The 18138-nt window shown below is 46.2% G+C and overlaps 1 protein-coding gene across 2 annotated transcripts in view; it reads left to right on the plus strand.

Annotated features, from left to right (window-relative positions):
* The window catches only part of LOC111149278 (ubiquitin specific peptidase 46), a 55413-nt gene that overhangs the window by 32793 nt on the left and 4482 nt on the right, over nt 1–18138 (plus strand). For both annotated transcript variants that reach the window (XM_022506257.1, XM_022506258.1), the window contains exons 5-8: nt 7368–7444; nt 14003–14086; nt 16203–16400; nt 17689–17767. In XM_022506257.1, coding sequence (XP_022361965.1) covers nt 7368–7444; nt 14003–14086; nt 16203–16400; nt 17689–17767 — 438 coding nt within the window. The remainder of the gene's footprint in view (nt 1–7367; nt 7445–14002; nt 14087–16202; nt 16401–17688; nt 17768–18138) is intronic.

The raw sequence follows: 18138 nt of genomic DNA on the forward strand, positions 1-18138 counted from the left end.
CCGTGACTCTGCGTCGTTCCTCAGGTGGGCTGTCGTTCCCGCCTTCCCTAAGCCCACCGCTCTGTCACACTGCTCTGAGACAGCACATTTTCAGTTCCTGGCTGATCATCGTGCAGCAGCCGCCTGGCCACCTTTTCTGCTGCGCCAAGGAAAGGAGTCTGGGGATTTGAAGCACATTTGAATATGATGTTAATTACTCAGGACCTCAGGAAAGCTTGTGATTTGTATGTATGTCCCACATACTAATTTGTCCTATTAGTTGATTTGTAATTAATTAAATAAAAGGAAGAACAGGTAAGGTCACTTAATTTTCCTAGATACCTTTTAAGCTAGTTTTGGGGGAACTCCATGCCCAGAACTGGAGAGAAGGAAGAATAAGACGTAGCCCTTGCTTGCTGAGAGTATTGGAGTCTTAGTGACATATATGTTTCCTTGGAGACAAGCTGTATTTTCACTTAGACCAGAATGAGATCCTTGTGTGTGGGAAGAAAATGGTTTCATTATCTGGCAGCTTTCTGGGGAGACAGAAAGGCAAAAAAGAAATAGAAAAAAAAAATTGCTCGATCACCCATTGTTTTTGACTGTGTCAGTCTGAGTCAGAGGGAGAGAAAAATCCTAATGGAAGGGTTTAGAGCCCCGTGTTCAAATCCGCCAAGGAGGTGGTCTCCCGAGCGGTGTTTGCTCACACTCTAAATTCTAGAAGCAGCTGACATTGGGCACTAGGTGGAAGTTACAGTAACTTTTTTCATTCAGTTAATTAGGTTTGTACCTTTTTCCCTTCCCTAGAATAATTAAGAAGAGAAAAGATTTGTGTCCAGCAGGAGACAATGTTTCTTTGTCTTTGCACCCTTCCGGTAAAAGCTTTCCTAGAACCTGATCCTCGCTCTCTAAGTGACATATGACTTCAGTTGGCTCTGATCCTTTTATTTTCTCCTAGAGAAGGACCATTTAGGTTTAAAAAGTTTTACTCATTAAAAAATAAAATACCTATGGATTATCTTTTACAAATCGGACACAGGAATGTATAAAAAGAAAATCATTTATAATTCTGCTATCAGATGCCACCATTGGCTATTAGAAATATTTCCATTTGTTCAGTTACACGGTCATGCATTTAGTAAATATTTATTGGGTCCCCACTAAATGCTGGAAATTATTTTATGCACAAGGGATGTAGCATTTAAAACAAACAGAAGGGGCGCCTGGGTGGCTTAGTCGATTTAGTGACGGCCTTTGGCTCTGGTCATGATCGCAGGGTCCTGGGATCGAGCCCCACATAGGGCTCCCTGCTCAGCAGAGAGCCTGCTTCTCCCTCTCTCTCTGCCTGCTGCTCTGCCTACCTGTGCTCTCTTGCTCTCTGTTAAATAAATAAATAAATAAAATCTTAAAAAAAAAAAAACAAAACCCAAACAGACAGAAAAGGTAGTCCCTACTCTTCTGTTTACCAAATATGCACATTTAAAGCTACACGTTTTCCTTTAAGCACTGCTTTAGCTGCATCCCACAGATTCTGATTTTTCTTTGTCGTTAGTTCAAAATGTTTTCTAATTTTTCTTGTGCTTTTTTCCCATGATCCATGTATTACTTAGAAGTATGTTCTTTAACTTGCAATTATTTAGGATTTTCCTAGATAGCTTAGTTTGATTGACTTCAGATTTAATTCTGTGTGGCTAGGGAATACATTATGTATTGTTTCAGTCTTTTAAAATTTACGATGAAATGTTTTACATCCCAACACATGGATTATCCCAGTAAGTGTACTTTAAAACAAGGTCTCTCAACCTTGGAACTCTTACTATTTAAAGTCAGATCATTCTTTGTTGTGTGTTCCTGCCCTGCCCATCACAGGATGCTTAGCAACTTCTAGCATACCTACTAGACACCAGTAGCAGCCCCCAGGAGGTGACAGTGGAAATGTGTCCAGCATTACCAAATGTCCCTCGGAAGGAAGTTTCCCTTGCTGAGAACCCCGGGGTTGAACAGAATATATACTTTGTAGCTACAGAGTTCTTCAGATTTCCCGTGTTTTCCTTGATTTCCCCCTAGTCTTTCTGTTAGTTGCTGAGAAAGAGCTATTAAAATTACCTAACTGTGATTGTGGGGGGCTCAGTTGATTATGCATCTGGACTCTTGGTTTCACCTCAGGTTGTGAGACTGAGCCCGTTGTTGGGGTCCATGCTCAGTGAGGAGCCTGCTTGAGAGTCTTTGTCCCTCTGCCCCTCCCGCTCATGCTGTGTCTCTCTCTCAAATAAATAAACCTTAAAAAAAACTTAACTACAATTGTGGGATAATTTTATTTCTTCCTCTAATTCTGTCAGTTTTTGCTTCATGAACCTTTTACCTTTTTTTTTTTTTTTTTTTTTTTTTAAGTTTATTTAAGAGAGAGGGGCAGGTGCCTGGGTGGCTCAGTGGGTTAAAGCCTATGCTTTCGGCTCAGGTCATGATCCCAGGGTCCTGGGATCGAGCCCCACATCAGGCTCTCTACTCAGCGGGGAACCTGCTTCCTCCTCTCTCTCTGCCTGCCCCTATGCCTACTTGTGATCTCTATCTGTCCAATAAATAAATAAAATCTTAAAAAAAAAAAGATTATTTAAGAGAGAGAGAGAGCAGGGGGAGGGGCAGAGAGAGGGAGAGAGATTCCTGAGTCAGACTCTCCACGGAGCACGGAGCCCAATGCAGGGCTTGATCCCAGGACCCCAAGACCATGACCTGGGCCAAAATCAGGAGTTAGCCGCTCAGCTGACTGAGTTATCCACTCAGGCGCCCTGCCTTTTTTTTTTTTTTTTTTTTTTTAAAGATTTATTTATCTTAGAGCATGAGTTGGGGGTTGGGGAGGAGAAAGAATCACAGATTTCCCCACTTAGTGTGGAGCCTGACAAGACAACACAGGGCTCAGTCTCATAACCCATGAGATCCCGACCTGAGCCAAAATCCTGAGTCGGTCACGCAACTGACTGAGCCACCCCAGTGCCCCTCTTACTTTTTAAAAAAACAGCTTTATTGATGTATAGCTTATATGCCATAGAGTTCATCCTTTCAGTAATTTTTAAAGTAATGTGGTGAGTTGTGCAGCTATCGTCATAATCCAGTTTTTTCTAATTTTTATTGGAATCCATATTGCAGTTTTAAAACATTTAAAACATTTCTGTTACCCCAGTACGATCCCTTGCACCCAGCCAATAATCTCTGTTGCAAGCCTCAGGCCACCACTCATGTTTATTCCATTAATGTTTAATGTAGTTACTGGTATGGGTGGGTTTGGGGCTCCCACTTTATTATTTGTTTTCTATTCATTTCCCCTCATTTTTTTGTTTTTATGTTCCTCCTCCTTTGCTTTTTTTGAAAAAATATTAACATATATACATATATGTTTGTATAAACAATTCCATTTTAGTCTTCCTCTTAATATGTATTTGTGTGTGTACTGTTTGGGTGTTTCTCTAGAGATCATAATATACATTCCTTACTCTTCACGGTCCACGTACAGTTAATAATGTCACTGTTTCCTGTAAAACGGCTTCTAACCATACAGGTGCATATTCCTTCTGCCTGTCCCTGCCTTACTGTGTCCTTACGCTGTAGCTGTTGTATGTATTACATTTATGTATATTACAAACCCCACAGGGCAGTGTCAAAATTACTATTGTTTCTTCTTTCCTGAGGATCTGGATTTCCATCTGGTATCATTTCCCTTTGGCTTGAAGAACTTCCTTTAACGTTTTATTTGCAGTGCAGGTCTTTTAATAATGAATTCTCCTTATTTTGTCTCCATTCTTGAAGGACCAATTTATGGCCTATTGACATTTTTTTCTTTTGGCACATTAAAGATGTTGTCCTTCTGTCTCTGCCCCCCATGATTTCTGATGCAACATCAGCTCCCACTTGAACCATTCTTCTGTAATACGTCATTCTTCTCTCAATGTTTTTAAGATTTGCTTTTTACTCTTGACTTGTTACAGGTTGATTATGATGTGCTTTGGCTAATCTTCTTTGTATTTATCCTACCTGGTGTTTGTTGAGGATCTTAAACCTACAAATGTATGTCTTTCACCAAACTAGGAAGTATTTTGCCATTATTTTCCAAATAGCTTTTCTGCTCTATTCTCTTTCCTCTTCTGAGACTCCAGTTATAAATATGGTATTTTCTAACAGTCTTCTGTCTGTTAATTTTTATTTCTTTTTTCCTTTATTCTCCTTGGATAATTTTCTGTCGATTTGTCTTTAAGTCCACTTTTTCTTTCCTTTGTCATCTCCAGTTCATTGTCAAGTCCATCTGGTATATTAATTTTTCACTTCTGGAATTTCCATTTCATTCTTTTTTCTTTCTTTCTTTTTTCCTGTTTCTCTGCTGAGATTTCTTATCTGCTAAAAAAATAATTGTGTCTGCTAATTTCAGCAACTGCATCCTCTGAGGACTGGTTTCAGTTGTCTTAAGACTATATCCCATTAACTAGGTGATGGACACTGGGGAGGGTATGTGATGTAATGAGCACTGGGTATATATAAGACCGATGAATCACAGCCCTGTACCCCGAAACAAATAATGCATTCTGTGTTAATTAAAAAAGTAAAAGACTGTCTCCCATTTTCCTGGTTCTTCACACATTTTATAAGTTTCACTGTTATCTGGGACACTGAGGATGTACAACTTGAAACAACTCTGGGTTCTGTTATTTTTCTTCCGTGAGTGTTATGTTTTCTTGAGTCCTGACAGGCGGTTCATCCTGGCTGGACTCAAACTATAAATCTGTTTCTTAGGCAGCGGCTTGACCCTTGGGTCAGCCCTTTCGTCTCTGGCTGAGTTGCTGAGTCTACTCTGCGCGTAGGTGGTTGAGCGGGCAACCAGAAGCGTGGGCGGACAGAGGTGGGAATACCCGCTGAGATTCCAACCCCTGTGGCCCATAGACATGGTTTCCCAGACTTAGTTTTCTGGTTCCAAGACCAGACAGACTGCATTTGTTCCCCTCCAGATGCCCAGATAAAGGCTATGAAACCGTGAACTTACTCTGTGCAGCTCTTCTCCCCGTCTGTGTTTGTTCTCCAGCACCTTCAGGTAGCTACTTGTTATTTACAGGTAGCTGAGTTTCATAGCTTTCTGGAGGAGTGTAGAAATGGCAAGATCTTAGTCATTACTGGAGCCACCCTTTCATTTTAGTGAGGGAGAGTCAGACAGTAAAATAATACAAATGAGACATTTATAATATGAAGTCATTGTATTGGTTATCTGTTGCTTTGTTACAAACCACCCCAAAACTCTGAGACTTAAATCAATGTCATTATTACAATTCCTTCAACTCTGGGGTGGCCAAAGGCCCCCTGGTCTTGGCTGGACCTGTGCTGAACTTGTGCGTTAGTATTTCAGCAGGCTCACTCCTGTATCTGCAGGCTGCCTAGGCATTTTGCTCTAGACCGGGCTTGGCTGGGCACCCTGGTGAGAACAGCTGTCTTTCATGGGTCTCTCATCTTCTTCCTGGGCATAGCGGACCAGCCTGGAGGCCCTTGGGAGGCTCAGTCGGTTGAGCGGCTGTCTTTGGCTCCGGTCATCATCTTGGGGATCCTGAGATCGAGCCCCATGTCAGGCTTCCTGCTCAGTGGGGAGTCTGCTTCTCCCTCTCCCTCTGCCTCTCCCACCTCACCACCTCTTAGGCACACACTTTCTCAAATAAATAAAATCTTAAAAATACACACACACACACATTGGGCTAGCTTGGGCTTGTCTTTCTTATGCTGACAACAGAAATGCAAGAGAGCAATTTCGTAAGTGCCTGTTCAAGCTTCTGCTTGTGACATGTCCTCTAACATCCCACTGGCCAAAGCAGATCGTATGGCTGAACTCAGAATCAGGATGAGAAACACATCTCTTGATGAGAGGATCTGTGAAGTCCTACAGCAAGGAAGCCAGTGTAGGCAGTGGTAGATATTTGGGCCTTTCATGCATTCTGCAATAGCGGTAACAAGTGCCATTTACCAAAAAAAAAAAAAAAAAAAAAAAGGCAGAATGACGAAGTGTGTGTATGTGTGTAAGAGCATGTGTGTGTGTGTAAATGTATACATGCCTTTTTTGTACAAAACTGGAAGTCAATTCTATAAGGATGTATAGCCTGTGTATTAATTTAATATGATACAATACCACCAGGTAGTAAACCGTTCCCAGCTCTTGGCTCATTTGAGGCCATTTGCAATGTTTGTACCCCTCCCCGACTTCCTGAGTGTTTACCTTTGAGAGCACCTTACATGTATTATTTTATCTTTACAACAACCTGATGAAATATCTACTCTTACTGTCCCCACTTTATAGATGAGGAGACTGAGGCACTGCAAGGCTGAGTAACTGGCCTGCGGTCATTCAGTGCGTAAGTGGCAGAGACAGGAGATGAAACTGGAAAGTGTGTCTCCGCACCCTTTCTTGTGTGCAGTAATGAAAGTATAAGAGATTGTGTCTGCGTTCTGAGTATTTCTTTAGAAAGTGGCCTAACAGTGGAGTATCGGGTCATAGAGTAGTTGTCCTACTTAAAGAAGTGTTTTCTCACTTTCCTGCCGATTGATTGAGCACTTCAAGGTCATTGCTGAGTTAGTCTGTCCCTCCCACAGCAAGGAAGTAAAACGCCAGGCTTGCCAGTGAACTGCTGGAATGCTGGCCGTTTTTAACTCCATGAACTTCAGCGAGTCCGAGCGCCAGGCTTGGTGTGGTCTAAACAGTGGGCGCCGAGGCACAGCTGGGCCAGGGAGCCAGCTCCCGAAGGGTGGCCCGCATGAGCCAGTGCTCCAGGCCAGCTCCAGGTCCCACTGATCACAGACAGCCCAGGGCTCTGACATGAAGGCCAAATGAAGGCCATTCCCCAGCTCGGGGAGGGGACAGGTGCACCTGCGGCCAGTGTAACCTCCAGCCCGGCCCCTGTTATCTTCCTGGCCCCACATACTCCTGAGGGAGTGATTTCAGGGGACTGGCTGAAGGCGCTGCCCACGGCCTCGCAGAGATTGGCCCTCAGAGTTTTAGAAATCTCTTGTCTTTTTTCCATTTTTTTCTCCTTCTGCCAGTTTGGGGTTATGGGTGTTTTGTCTGATTCTTCATACTTTGAAATGATGGGAAAAATGAACGGAGAGGAAGCGAAATCTGGTTGAGTGTTAATTATTGAAAGTTCTGAAAGAAAGCTGGAATGGGAATACAGGTACCTTGAGAATTTGGGGCTTTCTCTAGATGGGGTTGTTTTCAGTGTAAGTTGTTGCCAGTGAGCATACAAAACCACGCATTACTATGCCTGCGGTTTTGGGTTTTAGTTGCCTGTAAGTGTTGAGAATTTTATCTACTGTATCTATTATGTATTTTGTACCTAATCCTTTTTTTTTTTCTTTCTTCTTTGCTCCAGGTTAGTAGCAAAGATGAAGATTTTCTTGACCTTTCTGTCGATGTGGAGCAGAATACATCTATTACCCACTGTCTGAGGTAACCTCATGAATTCTGACCATGATCTGAGCTTTTGATCAGGCCAGTAAATATGTGGGGAGAAAATACTGTATTTCCTCGGGAGGTAATCTTCCTTTCAGTTAAACCCATATAATCCTATTATTTTCTATTTCTTCTTTCCCAAGAGAGATTAAAAATAAGTATATGTGGTCTAGAGAAGAAGGATCGTGCTGAGAAGAAAGAGGATCAAGTCATTAGTCCTTAAGTTTAAAAATAAGTTTTAATCTTTAATACAGATGTAGACTTTGGCTTTCATCAGTGTCTTTCTCTCTCCTGTTTGTCTCTGACACACATGATTAACACATGCTACCCATGCCTACCATTACTCTTTCTAAGCCAATTTGAAAAATTATGTACTTTTGAGTTGAGAACCAGTGGGGGAACCATCAATTCCTCCATCTTTCAGTGTTCTGTGGAGATGAGTGATGAAAAGACATGCCTCCTTGTCAAGATCGAGAGAAGGTACGGAACCTGGAACGCAGAACGCCACATGCCCAGGATTTCCAGGCATATTGTGTGTTGACTTGAACACTGGAAATGTGCCCAGGGCAATGCAGAGACATGATTCCTGTTTCCCTTCTTCCATCCCTTCCCCTTCCACATCCCCAACCCTCCACCCCCGCCCTGCTTTTGTGAGGGCTTAGAAGCAGCCCAGCCCTGCTCTAGACACTGGGCACGGAGGAGCAAGCCTCATACACATTGAGGCTCTCACAGCCCTTACATTCTAGGAGGACTCCACAGGCGATGATCGGTGCCCTGAAGGACATTAAATAGGTCTCCAGAGTGCTTGGTTGTGCGGATGCCAGGCGGGACCTCATGGTCGGGGCCGGCCTCCCGTTGCTTAAGGTACCATAGCTTGGACATTGTCTAGTGTCTGACGAGGCACAGTGGATCTTTATCAATGGCGATTGGGTGACAGAAGTGTCATTTCAGGAGTTCAGGTTACTTGGAACCTTTCAGAAGGAGAGCTTAAGGGGACTGGCAGTGGTGGTTGGCTGTTAGAACGTCGTCTTGCGGGGCGATGGCACCAACGCGAACACGGAAGAGCTTCTTGGCTCCTGCGCCTGCTGTCGTGTTCCCCAGGGCCCCCTCGGCTCCCTGCACTGATGAGCTAGTTACATGGCGTTTCCCGTGGGTGTGTCGCACCAGCCCATGTGTCCAAGTGCCTCAGGTCCGGGTGTCTAGGACGAGTATGTTAACTCTTTGTTGGCAAAGTGTTTTGTAGGCCAGGGTGGCCTTTGTTCTGGAAGATTCTGTGTAAGCATGGGTTCCTGATAGTCCTGTGACAGGAAGCCATCTTTGATTTCCCCAAGGTCTAATGATCACAGGGAATGGAAAAAGCCATGGTTTTGCCAACTTCAGTTGCACGTGAAGGAATGGGAGGAAAGATACTACTTGCCTATTCCCTCACTGTTTTTTTTTCCCGAACAAGTTGATCTTAGGGAGAATTTGGTTGGGTTGACTACTTCTCCCTTCTAAGAAATTCCTGGGCTGCTCAAAAGGACAGATGGCTGGCAGTGGCTGTAGCTTTGAGATCTGTTAGCCAGGTAAAGGGCTGACTGGTGAATTACGGTTTTAATCTTCGGGGAAACTTGTTATGAAGAAATGTAATTCAGATTTATGTTACCTTGATTGATTGATTGATTAGTGGATTTGAGAAATGTGTGTATTGGTCATGCCTACATGAGGAAGGCAGGCTGGGGACATTTGAAGGTGTTGAAGCTGGGGTAGGAGAGTATGAAAGAGCTTTGGAATGCCTTTTTTTTTTTTAATTTTTTTTTTTTTTTAAAGATTTTATTTATTTGACAGGCAGAGATCTCAAGTAGACAGACAGGCAGGCAGAGGGAGAGAGGAGGAAGCAGGCTCTCCGCTAAGTAGAGAGCCCGATGCGGGGCTTGATCCCAGGACCCTGGGATCATGACCTGAGCCGAAGGCAGAGGCTTTAGCCCACTGAGCCACTCAGGCGCCCCTTTTTTAAATTTTTTAATATTTTTCAAGATTTTTTCATTTATTCCAGAGAGAGCGAGTGAGCAGGGGAAGGGGCAGAGGGCGGGGGAGAGAGAGAATCTCATAGACTCCCCCCAAGCACGGACAAGAGACTCGATCTCATGTCCCTGAGTTCTTGACCTGAGCCGAACCAAGAGTTGGACACTCAATGGACTGAGCTATCCAGGCGCCCCTGGATGCTTTTTAAACTACATTAGATTTGACTGACTTACCTACGCCTGCCCTCACAGGTGCCTGAGATCTGACCTCTCCAACAGGAAGACTGGTCTGGACTGGGTGCTGCCACTCAGCCTCACACTCCCAGGGTTCGGGGCTGGGAGTGGCCGCTTTCTAACCTATCCCAGGAGAACGAAGTGCTGAGAAAGGCCCGGGAATCAGTGATGCCTGGCGGACCCATTAGCGTTTTCCATCTGAGGCAAAAGAGAAGGGATGCGTACAGTCATTTTGGGAGGGGGGGTCCCCTTTCATGGTTCAGTTTGGTTTGCATTCTTAAGGGTTTGTTTTTAAAATTAGAACTGTGAATTTCCTTCTTACCATGTCTGCATTTGTCTTCTGATGTGATATGTTACCTTTCTTTCATTTTGATGGCGAAAAGGAAGTTAAAAATCGAGCTAAAATTGTAGGATTTGAATGTAAGGTCTCTGCCACCTCCTTCCAGATGACTAATTCCATTATGGTTTCCCGGCTTTTGTCCCAGAGGAATGATGAAGTAAACAGTGGTTACAGTCAGGGTACAGGGCTACGAAGCTGTGCTAGAATCCTCACATTTCAAATGTCAGGACTGCGTCTCAGGCAGGGTGAGCCGTCTATATCGCAAGTGAATACCCAGGACTTTTTTCTTTTCTTCTTTTTTGAAAAGCTCAAGGATGGCCTCAGGCAGAAACTTCAGATACGTGAAGTTTATCTTAATTATCCTTCCATGGCCTTCTGGGTATTTTTTTGCCGTTGACTCCAGCGCCCGAGTTCCCTCCCCGCGGCTCCTTCACAGAAACCTCCTCTTCAAGTGCCGCGTTCCGAAACCACTCTCCCTTGCCTTGTCCTCCTCGCATTTAAAGTGCCGGTTCTCCCGGTGCCGGGGAGGTCTGCTGGGAGGGAAGTAGCTCTTCATTCTCCCGTAGCTCTGTTTTAAAAAATGGATCTTCTCTAAAACGAGTTCCTTTTCTACTTACTTTGAGAAGCCTCTTTTAAGTCCCCTCTGCCTGACTTATTTCACTTAGCACTGTACTCTCCACCTCCGTCCATGTTGTTGGAAATGGCAAGATTTCATTCTTTCTTATGGCTGAGTAATACACACATAGCCCCCCTCCCCCCAAGTCTTCTTTATCCATTCATCTTCCGATGGACACTTGGGCTGCTTCCACAATTTGGCCCTGGCCGTATTCAACTTCAGTGAGCCTAGGCCTCTATTTTTAATTAATTTTCTACGTGATTCTAATACCACCGAAGTTTGAGATCTGCTGCTCGGGTAGTGGTCCATGGGCTAGCATCATTGACGCCCCCGGGAGCTCATTAGAAGAGCATCTTAGTCTCCCCCAAGAACGAATGAGCAAACCAGGATCTGCATGTTGACGAGATCTCTGGGTGGCACAGGTGCATGTCAAGACTGACAAAGCACTGGGAACAGTGGCTGCTCACACTTCCAGATGTATCAGAACCACCCGCTCCAGCCAGAGAGCTTCTGTGTAATTGAGTGGGGGCCAGGGGAGGGACTAGGCACTGAGATTGCTTTGAAAGCTCCCCAGGTCATTCTCATGGGCAGCCAGGAGGACTGCTGGTGTTGCCGACGTCAACCTTAGAACAAAGCTTCCCACCTGCTGCGCCCCAGGAAGGAGGTTACCCATGTGTGTGGATCCCCTCGGCTTCTGGGAGGCGGGGCAGAGCAGCTGTACCTGTTACCTGCTGGGGTCAGCCCCTTCTGACCTAGCCTCATTGTCCCATTCTCCACCCACAGATGCCCTGGGAGCGTTACCATGTCCCTCTAAGGAGTGGGTTGGGGGGGCAGTGGGCCTCTAGCAGCTGGGGTGAGGCAGGATGGTGATTATTTGTAAATTGGGCCTTTCAAGTAAATACTAACTTTGGTATATTTCCACCTATCTGGGTCTGCAAATACTTCAGGGGACTTTCTTTGAAGAATGAGAGTAGGAAATGTCTAATTCCTTATTCGCTGCTGGGCTTGCCTTGATGATTCTGATTCTTCAGCTGGGTGCAGAGGCGCATCTGTGGTGGACATCCCAACGATGTGCAGCTCCACTGTCACCCAAACTCTCCTCTCCCCTTTCCTGCCCCCCACCCGCCAGCTCCACCCCATTCCTGTGTAGGCCAAGAACAGCATTCCATCCGTTACCTCGCTGAAGAGTTAGCCTGTGTTCATTCAGCTAAGTCTGAGTCTCCGTTAGGCCCCAAGCACCTGAGAGCTGCGAGTTGAGTTTAATTGCCTCCTAAATTGTTTTCTTGCCCCTTAGCCCCTCCGGTCCTTCCTCCATAGTCTACCAGAGATGGTATTTCTCACAAAGCACTGATTATGTCTTTTCCTTGCTCAGACCTTATTAGTGGAATTCTAGAGCCACGGGGTCTGCGCCAGCTTCGAGGACACAATCCGCACCTCTCCTCCGTGTCCCTGTGGGGCAGCAGTCCTTCTGTCTGGAGTCCTGGACTGTTACACACCCGGCACACTTTCCCTGAGAATCTGACTTGGGCATCACCCCAGTTCAGGGTCATTTCTCCTTCCTCAGTGCTTTTCCCTGGACTTGATACACCTGCTTCTGTCTTCACTCAGCCCACAAATGGAGTGCCTTGGTGCTTTGGGCCTGTCCTCAGGGCTGGGGACATGGCAGTGAGTGAGACAGGTGGAACCACTGCCCACAGAGAGAGGAGGCAAGCGATCAAGTAAATAGGAGGAGAGTTTCGGATGGTGCTGAGTGCTCAGAAGAGAGTGAGACAGCCAACAGAGGCTGTCTCTGTAGAGGCTGGTGGATTTGCAGAAAGTAGACAGAGAAGTCTTCTCCCAGGAGGTGATATTTTTGCTGAGCTCTGAGCAGTGAGTGGAGCCAGCCATGGAAGCATCTGGAAAGGAGCTGTTTGGGGAAGCGGCCCGTGCAGAAGCCCTGAGGCAGAAAGGCTGGGTGGCACTCTGGAGGGAGGGTAGGAGGGAGGTCAGAAGAACAGTCAGGGGTCTGGCCTTGGCAAGGTATCTGGTTTTATCCCTAAGCGAATTGGGCACCGGCTGGAGGGCTTTAGGTGCGAGAAGTGTATGCGGTGGTTTTGTTTTTTTAACCTGTCCGGAGCACTGCCTGTTGTGACCGGCTCACTTGCACGTGTCTGTCAGACTGAGGGCAGCGTGAAGGGCAGCCGCTTCTGCGAGCCCCTGCACCACACCCAGGGGACGGTCGCTTCACGTCTGAGTAGCAAACGCATGAGCCGTCTACGGTTTCTTTTGATAAGCTCTGTGTAAGTGTGTGAGTCAATAACACCATGTAAATAACATTTTCTCTTTAATAAAATCTGATCGTTCTGGTGCTAGGATGCTCCCTGTGAATAAAGAAGTACCACGGGCTCTCTCTAGACTCCAGGGTATTGTATTCTGGATGTCCTCCTCAGCCTTTGAAGCTGTACCACAGGAATGTTAAGTAGAATCTCAATGACCAGGAAAGAATGAAAAGCCGTGACATTTAAAAAATGAAAACCATAGGTAGTGCAGTAAAACCTCATGATGGGGGTGAATACAGATCTAACGTCGCAGTGGCATTTGTCCTCAGAAGGACCCAAGGTGCGGGGTGGGGAGCAGGGGATTGGAGGAAGCCAGCATCTCCTGGTAATTAGGGATTTTCTTAGTTCAGTGTAAGGGCAGTTGTATATGGTTTAAATACCATTATCTTTACCTTTGTGCCCTTTGAACATAGAGATCACCCGAGATACACTGTTTTTCATTACATGATAATGTCATCTTCTATTTTATGTGATTGACTTTTTTGGACCTGACTACGATGTAACAATGGGCTTTTATAGTAGTGAGTACTTTTCTGTTCTAATTTTTAATCGCCGGGGTACAGGCAGTCTTGTTAAACCTTGAGATTTGTTTTTTGAATCCATTGGAAACCCTCATTTATATCCATCCATGTACCATGAAATAAAGCTGTCTTGGAAAATCTCCGATGGTGAAATCATAACCCAGTCCAGCAGACATGATCTAATGGTAATCATAGCACTGACTCAACAGAAAGATCTTTTCTCATTACTTCTTCCCCACATGCACTTAAAAATTACCTACAGGTCGCCTGGGTGTCTCAGCCGGTTTGAGTATCTGCCTTCAGCTCAGGTCATGATCTCAGAGTCCTGGGATCGAGCCCCAGGTCGGGATGACTCTCTGCTCAGCTTCTCCTTCTCCCTTTGTGCGAGTTCGACTCTTTCTCTCAGAAATAAAGAAAATACTTTTAAAAAAATTACCCTACGGGTAACAAAGGGCTTAAAACATGGTGTATAGCAAGTACGTTTTGGACTGTGTTTTGAGCTGGAAAATATTTTTCTCCGCAGAGACTTCAGCAACACAGAAACACTGTGTAGTGAACAGAAATATTATTGTGAGACGTGCTGCAGTAAACAGGAGGCCCAGAAAAGGTGCGTGAAGGGTTTAGCCCAGAGGGTGGCTTTGTGTTGAGGGAAGGAACCATGTCTGATTTTGAATCCCAGTTCATGGGATCATGGCCAAGTAGCTTTGGAGAAGTTAGTTGCCTTCCTCCTCAGAGAAACAAGGATAAGAATGCCACCTTGGGGACTTGTCCATTTGTCTGACTGTGGGGTCCTTTGTTCATTCATTCATTCTACAAATATTTATTGCATGCCGTGTGCCAGATACTGTGCTGGGTGAATGGGTGAGATCGGGTGTAATTACTCTCCGCTTGGGATGAAAGTCAGATTATAAAAAGGACGGGGTGTACAACACCTAGTAGATCTCTAGTAATATTGTTGGGATTGCCTAAGTGTTGGAGCTTCTTAATCAGAGACGCAAAAAGTGAAAAAAGTTAATCATTGAATGTGGAAACACGAGGAACTGCTAGCACATCAGTTAAATGGATGAGAGGTAAGAGATCATCACTTTCTGAACTGATACTGGATCCAAGCTCGCCTGTCTTTACCAGCACCAGCCGGTCACAGCCCTGGACAGTCTGCCGTAGTCAGGGCTTCTCTGTTTTCTGCCCCAGGGATCAGGAGACTTGACATTTTAATTAGCCCGTGAGGCTTTCCCATGAGTTAAACTTACCCTGCCTGTAGTTGTGGAATGAATAGAATAACTCCCAGGAGCCCGTTAATGCTGTCTGAAACCTTCCGGGGTCTAGAGCCGAGGTGGAAATAGTTCCTGTGCCCAGCCTCCCTGGCTCTGCCCGCCCCCCAGACGCGCACGTCTGTCCTCATTGCATCAAAACTCGCGAAAGGTCAGTCATTCTGGCAGATGGGAATGGAGGGCAGAGGTGGTGAACTCTTGGGAGTGATCAGCGAGCTCATTTCTGCTCCCTGTCCTCAGAATCTGTCTGCCCACGGCCAGCCCAGACCTCCCCATGTGGCTCTAGTAGTGTCCCGCTCAGCCTTGGAGGTTTTATTGGTTAAAATAGTGTATGTTCCTATAAAATATGGGGTTCCCCGTGATTCTTGAAAAATTGTAAAATACGGGGTTCCCCACGATACTTACATTTCTGCTGGCCTTACTATTTTCTTATCTTTATGAACAGGGTTTTACTTCAGTAGAATCCTGAACAGTAGTCTCTTAAAATTTATAGTCTCTTTAAAATTATTTTTCAAATAATATGCTTTGACAGCGTATACAAGCTGAACGGCATTGACACGGACCCAGGATGGGGGTCCTGGAAGGTGACTGAAGGGCCTCTCTTCTAGCAGAGTTACCTGCATAAACTGTTGTTTGTGTGAGTTTTTTGCCAAGGAATATTCATGGTCACCTGGGGAAAAAAGTGTTCTGTGTTCATGGAAGTTTGGGGAAGGCCACATCCAACAAAGGAGAGCAGTTCCTTCACTGTAGGATTTCTCCAGCCCTTCAGCCTGCCGTGCACAGCAGAACTTCAAAATAGAAAGTAACCCTGTCCACACTAGCACCCCCAAACCCCCGGCTCGGTGAACACCTCCGGTGCTCCAGGAAGCCCATTTTGGGGAGAGCAGCCCCAAGCCAACCCCTGCATTTTCAGAGGGGCGGCACCGAGGGCCACACTGGGGAACGCCTTACGCAGCACGAGCCTCGTGCGCCTGGCTCCCCGGCGGCTGGCAGTGTAGACGGGAAGCGTCCCCACCGGTCCTCAGAACCCACAAGTCCAAACCTCAGCCTTCTGCTTGTCCATCCCCTCGCTTCTCTCAAGAGCTGTCCCCCCTCCTCTCCACTGTTTCCAGATGGGGTGGAGGGGGCTGTGGTTGTCCAAAGACTGTTCCTTTCTGGAAGGCAGCAGGCAGTCACGGAGAGCAGTCACACGTCCTGGGTTTTACTGGTACAAACTCAGGACGGGATCCTTTGCCCAAACCGAAGCAGAGACCCTCCGTGGCCCTTCGCCCTGGCCGGCTGTGCCCCGTTTCGCCGAGAATCAGGGAAGCCAGCTCAGCCCACGCATGCTTTTTCGTTCTTGCAAGCGGTCCGCGTGTTTGCGGGACGGAAGCCCGTGAGCCCTCCTGCTGTCCGTTGGGGTGGTGGCAGCGGGTTCATGTCCCCCTGACGGTCTGTTTTGTGGTCCCCTAGGATGAGAGTGAAGAAGCTGCCCATGATTTTGGCCCTGCACCTGAAGCGGTTCAAGTACATGGAGCAGCTGCACAGGTACACCAAGCTGTCTTACCGGGTGGTCTTCCCGCTGGAGCTCCGGCTCTTCAACACGTCCAGCGACGCCGTGAACCTGGACCGCATGTACGACCTGGTGGCTGTGGTGGTTCACTGCGGCAGGTGAGGGCAGGCGGGGAAGCGGTCGCTGCAGGCCAGTGGGAGGCTCTGCTCGTGCCCGGGTAGCCCCAGCTGTGCCTTCCCCAGGGGTGAGATTCCGTGGTGATGGTACTTTCGAGAATGTCTTCCGAGCTCCTCCTTACCGCAAAATAAATCTAAAATATACTCTTTAAACTTTTTTTTTTTTTAAAGATTTTATTTATTTATTTGACACACAGACAGAGATCACAAGGAGGGCGGGGGGGGGGCGGGAAGCAGGCTCCCCACTGAGCAGAGAGCCCAATTCGTGACTTGATCCCAGGACCCTGAGATCATGGTCCAAGCTGAAGGCAGAGGCTTAACCCACTGAGCCACCCAGGTGCCCCTAAAATGTACTCTTTAAAAATAAAAATTTTTTTTTTGTTTACATGTACTCTTAAAAATAGTCTATGCTGTTTGTAGTCTTTACCCAATCAGAAACAGAGTAAGAGAGAAGGCCCTTAGATAATGGAGATGCAGAGTTTTTTGCTGGAAGTCCTTTAGTCCTTTTGAGCAAATATTTTTTTATTCCTTAGCTATAGATAGAAGCATGGAAAAAAGTCCATTGAAAATTCATCCGTTTGTGATTCTATCCTCAGCTGGGACAGGATTGTGTGGTCTCTTTCCATGCTGTTACTCTGGCTTTCTTCTTCTTTTTTTTTTAAGATTTTATTTTTATTTATTTATTTGAAAGAGAGAGAATGAGAGAGAGAGAGCATGAGAGGGGAAAGGTCAGAGGGAGAAGCAGGGTGCCTGCCGCGCAGGGATCCAATGCAGGACTCGATCCTGGGACTCCAAGATCATGACCTGAGCCGAAGGCAATCGTTTAGCCAACTGAGCCACCCCGGCACCCCACTCTGGCTTTATTCTTCATGGCCCTCATTACCCCTTGAAATAGTTGTATTTTAGTTCATTCATTGCCTAGCCAAGCCTTACCCCGAGAGGGTGGGAACTTTATTTTCGTTGCTGCTCTTTTGTCTGAGAGTCGGGAGACAGTCTGGCGCACAGTGGGCGTCCAGTCACTGTTGAGTTTAAACACCTGCTTTCCCTACGGCACTGTGGGTCTTCAGAAGACCCGTGTCTTTGCATCTTCGCAGAAGATTCCCTCACATACCCCACAGCACGCCCTGTGGCTCTCCATCCCTGCATTTCCACCAAACCACTGTGGGCACAGGCACGAGAGCGTTTGTTCTCGTAAATCACTGCTTACGTGGTGCGACACAGTCTTTTTAAAGAAGTAAATGGTAACCTGACAACTTTTGTCCTTTTGCAGTGGTCCCAACCGTGGGCATTATATTACTATCGTCAAGAGTCATGGCTTCTGGCTGCTGTTTGATGATGACATTGTAGAGGTCGGTATGCCGGTTACCCTCAGTGGGGCTGGGGCACAGCCTGTGTTTGGGGGAGTTTGTAGGGGTGGGGGGGCACTTCCTACAACAGGCCTGTTTTCCCCTCACACGGTTTACGTATCTCTTAAAACTGAATTCTGCCGCTCTTCATTCTCTGTGGAAAGAGAGAAAGGGCTATCATGGGGGCTCACTGATACTGTGTTCCCATTAACTGGTCCACCATGGACGGGAGCTCTCTGTGTCCCCCGAATTCATATTTATGTGTAAGCCCTGTTTTCCACTGCGACTGAAGACCTGTCTGGTACAGACCAAATAATATACCTTTTAAAAAAAAAAGTTCTATTAGAATTCTTTCATTATACCAAATTTTTCTT

The sequence above is a fragment of the Enhydra lutris genome, unplaced genomic scaffold (genome assembly GCF_002288905.1).
Source record: "Enhydra lutris kenyoni isolate GAN:26980312 unplaced genomic scaffold, ASM228890v2 scaffoldscaffold21, whole genome shotgun sequence".
In the NCBI taxonomy this organism is placed as follows: domain Eukaryota; kingdom Metazoa; phylum Chordata; class Mammalia; order Carnivora; family Mustelidae; genus Enhydra; species Enhydra lutris.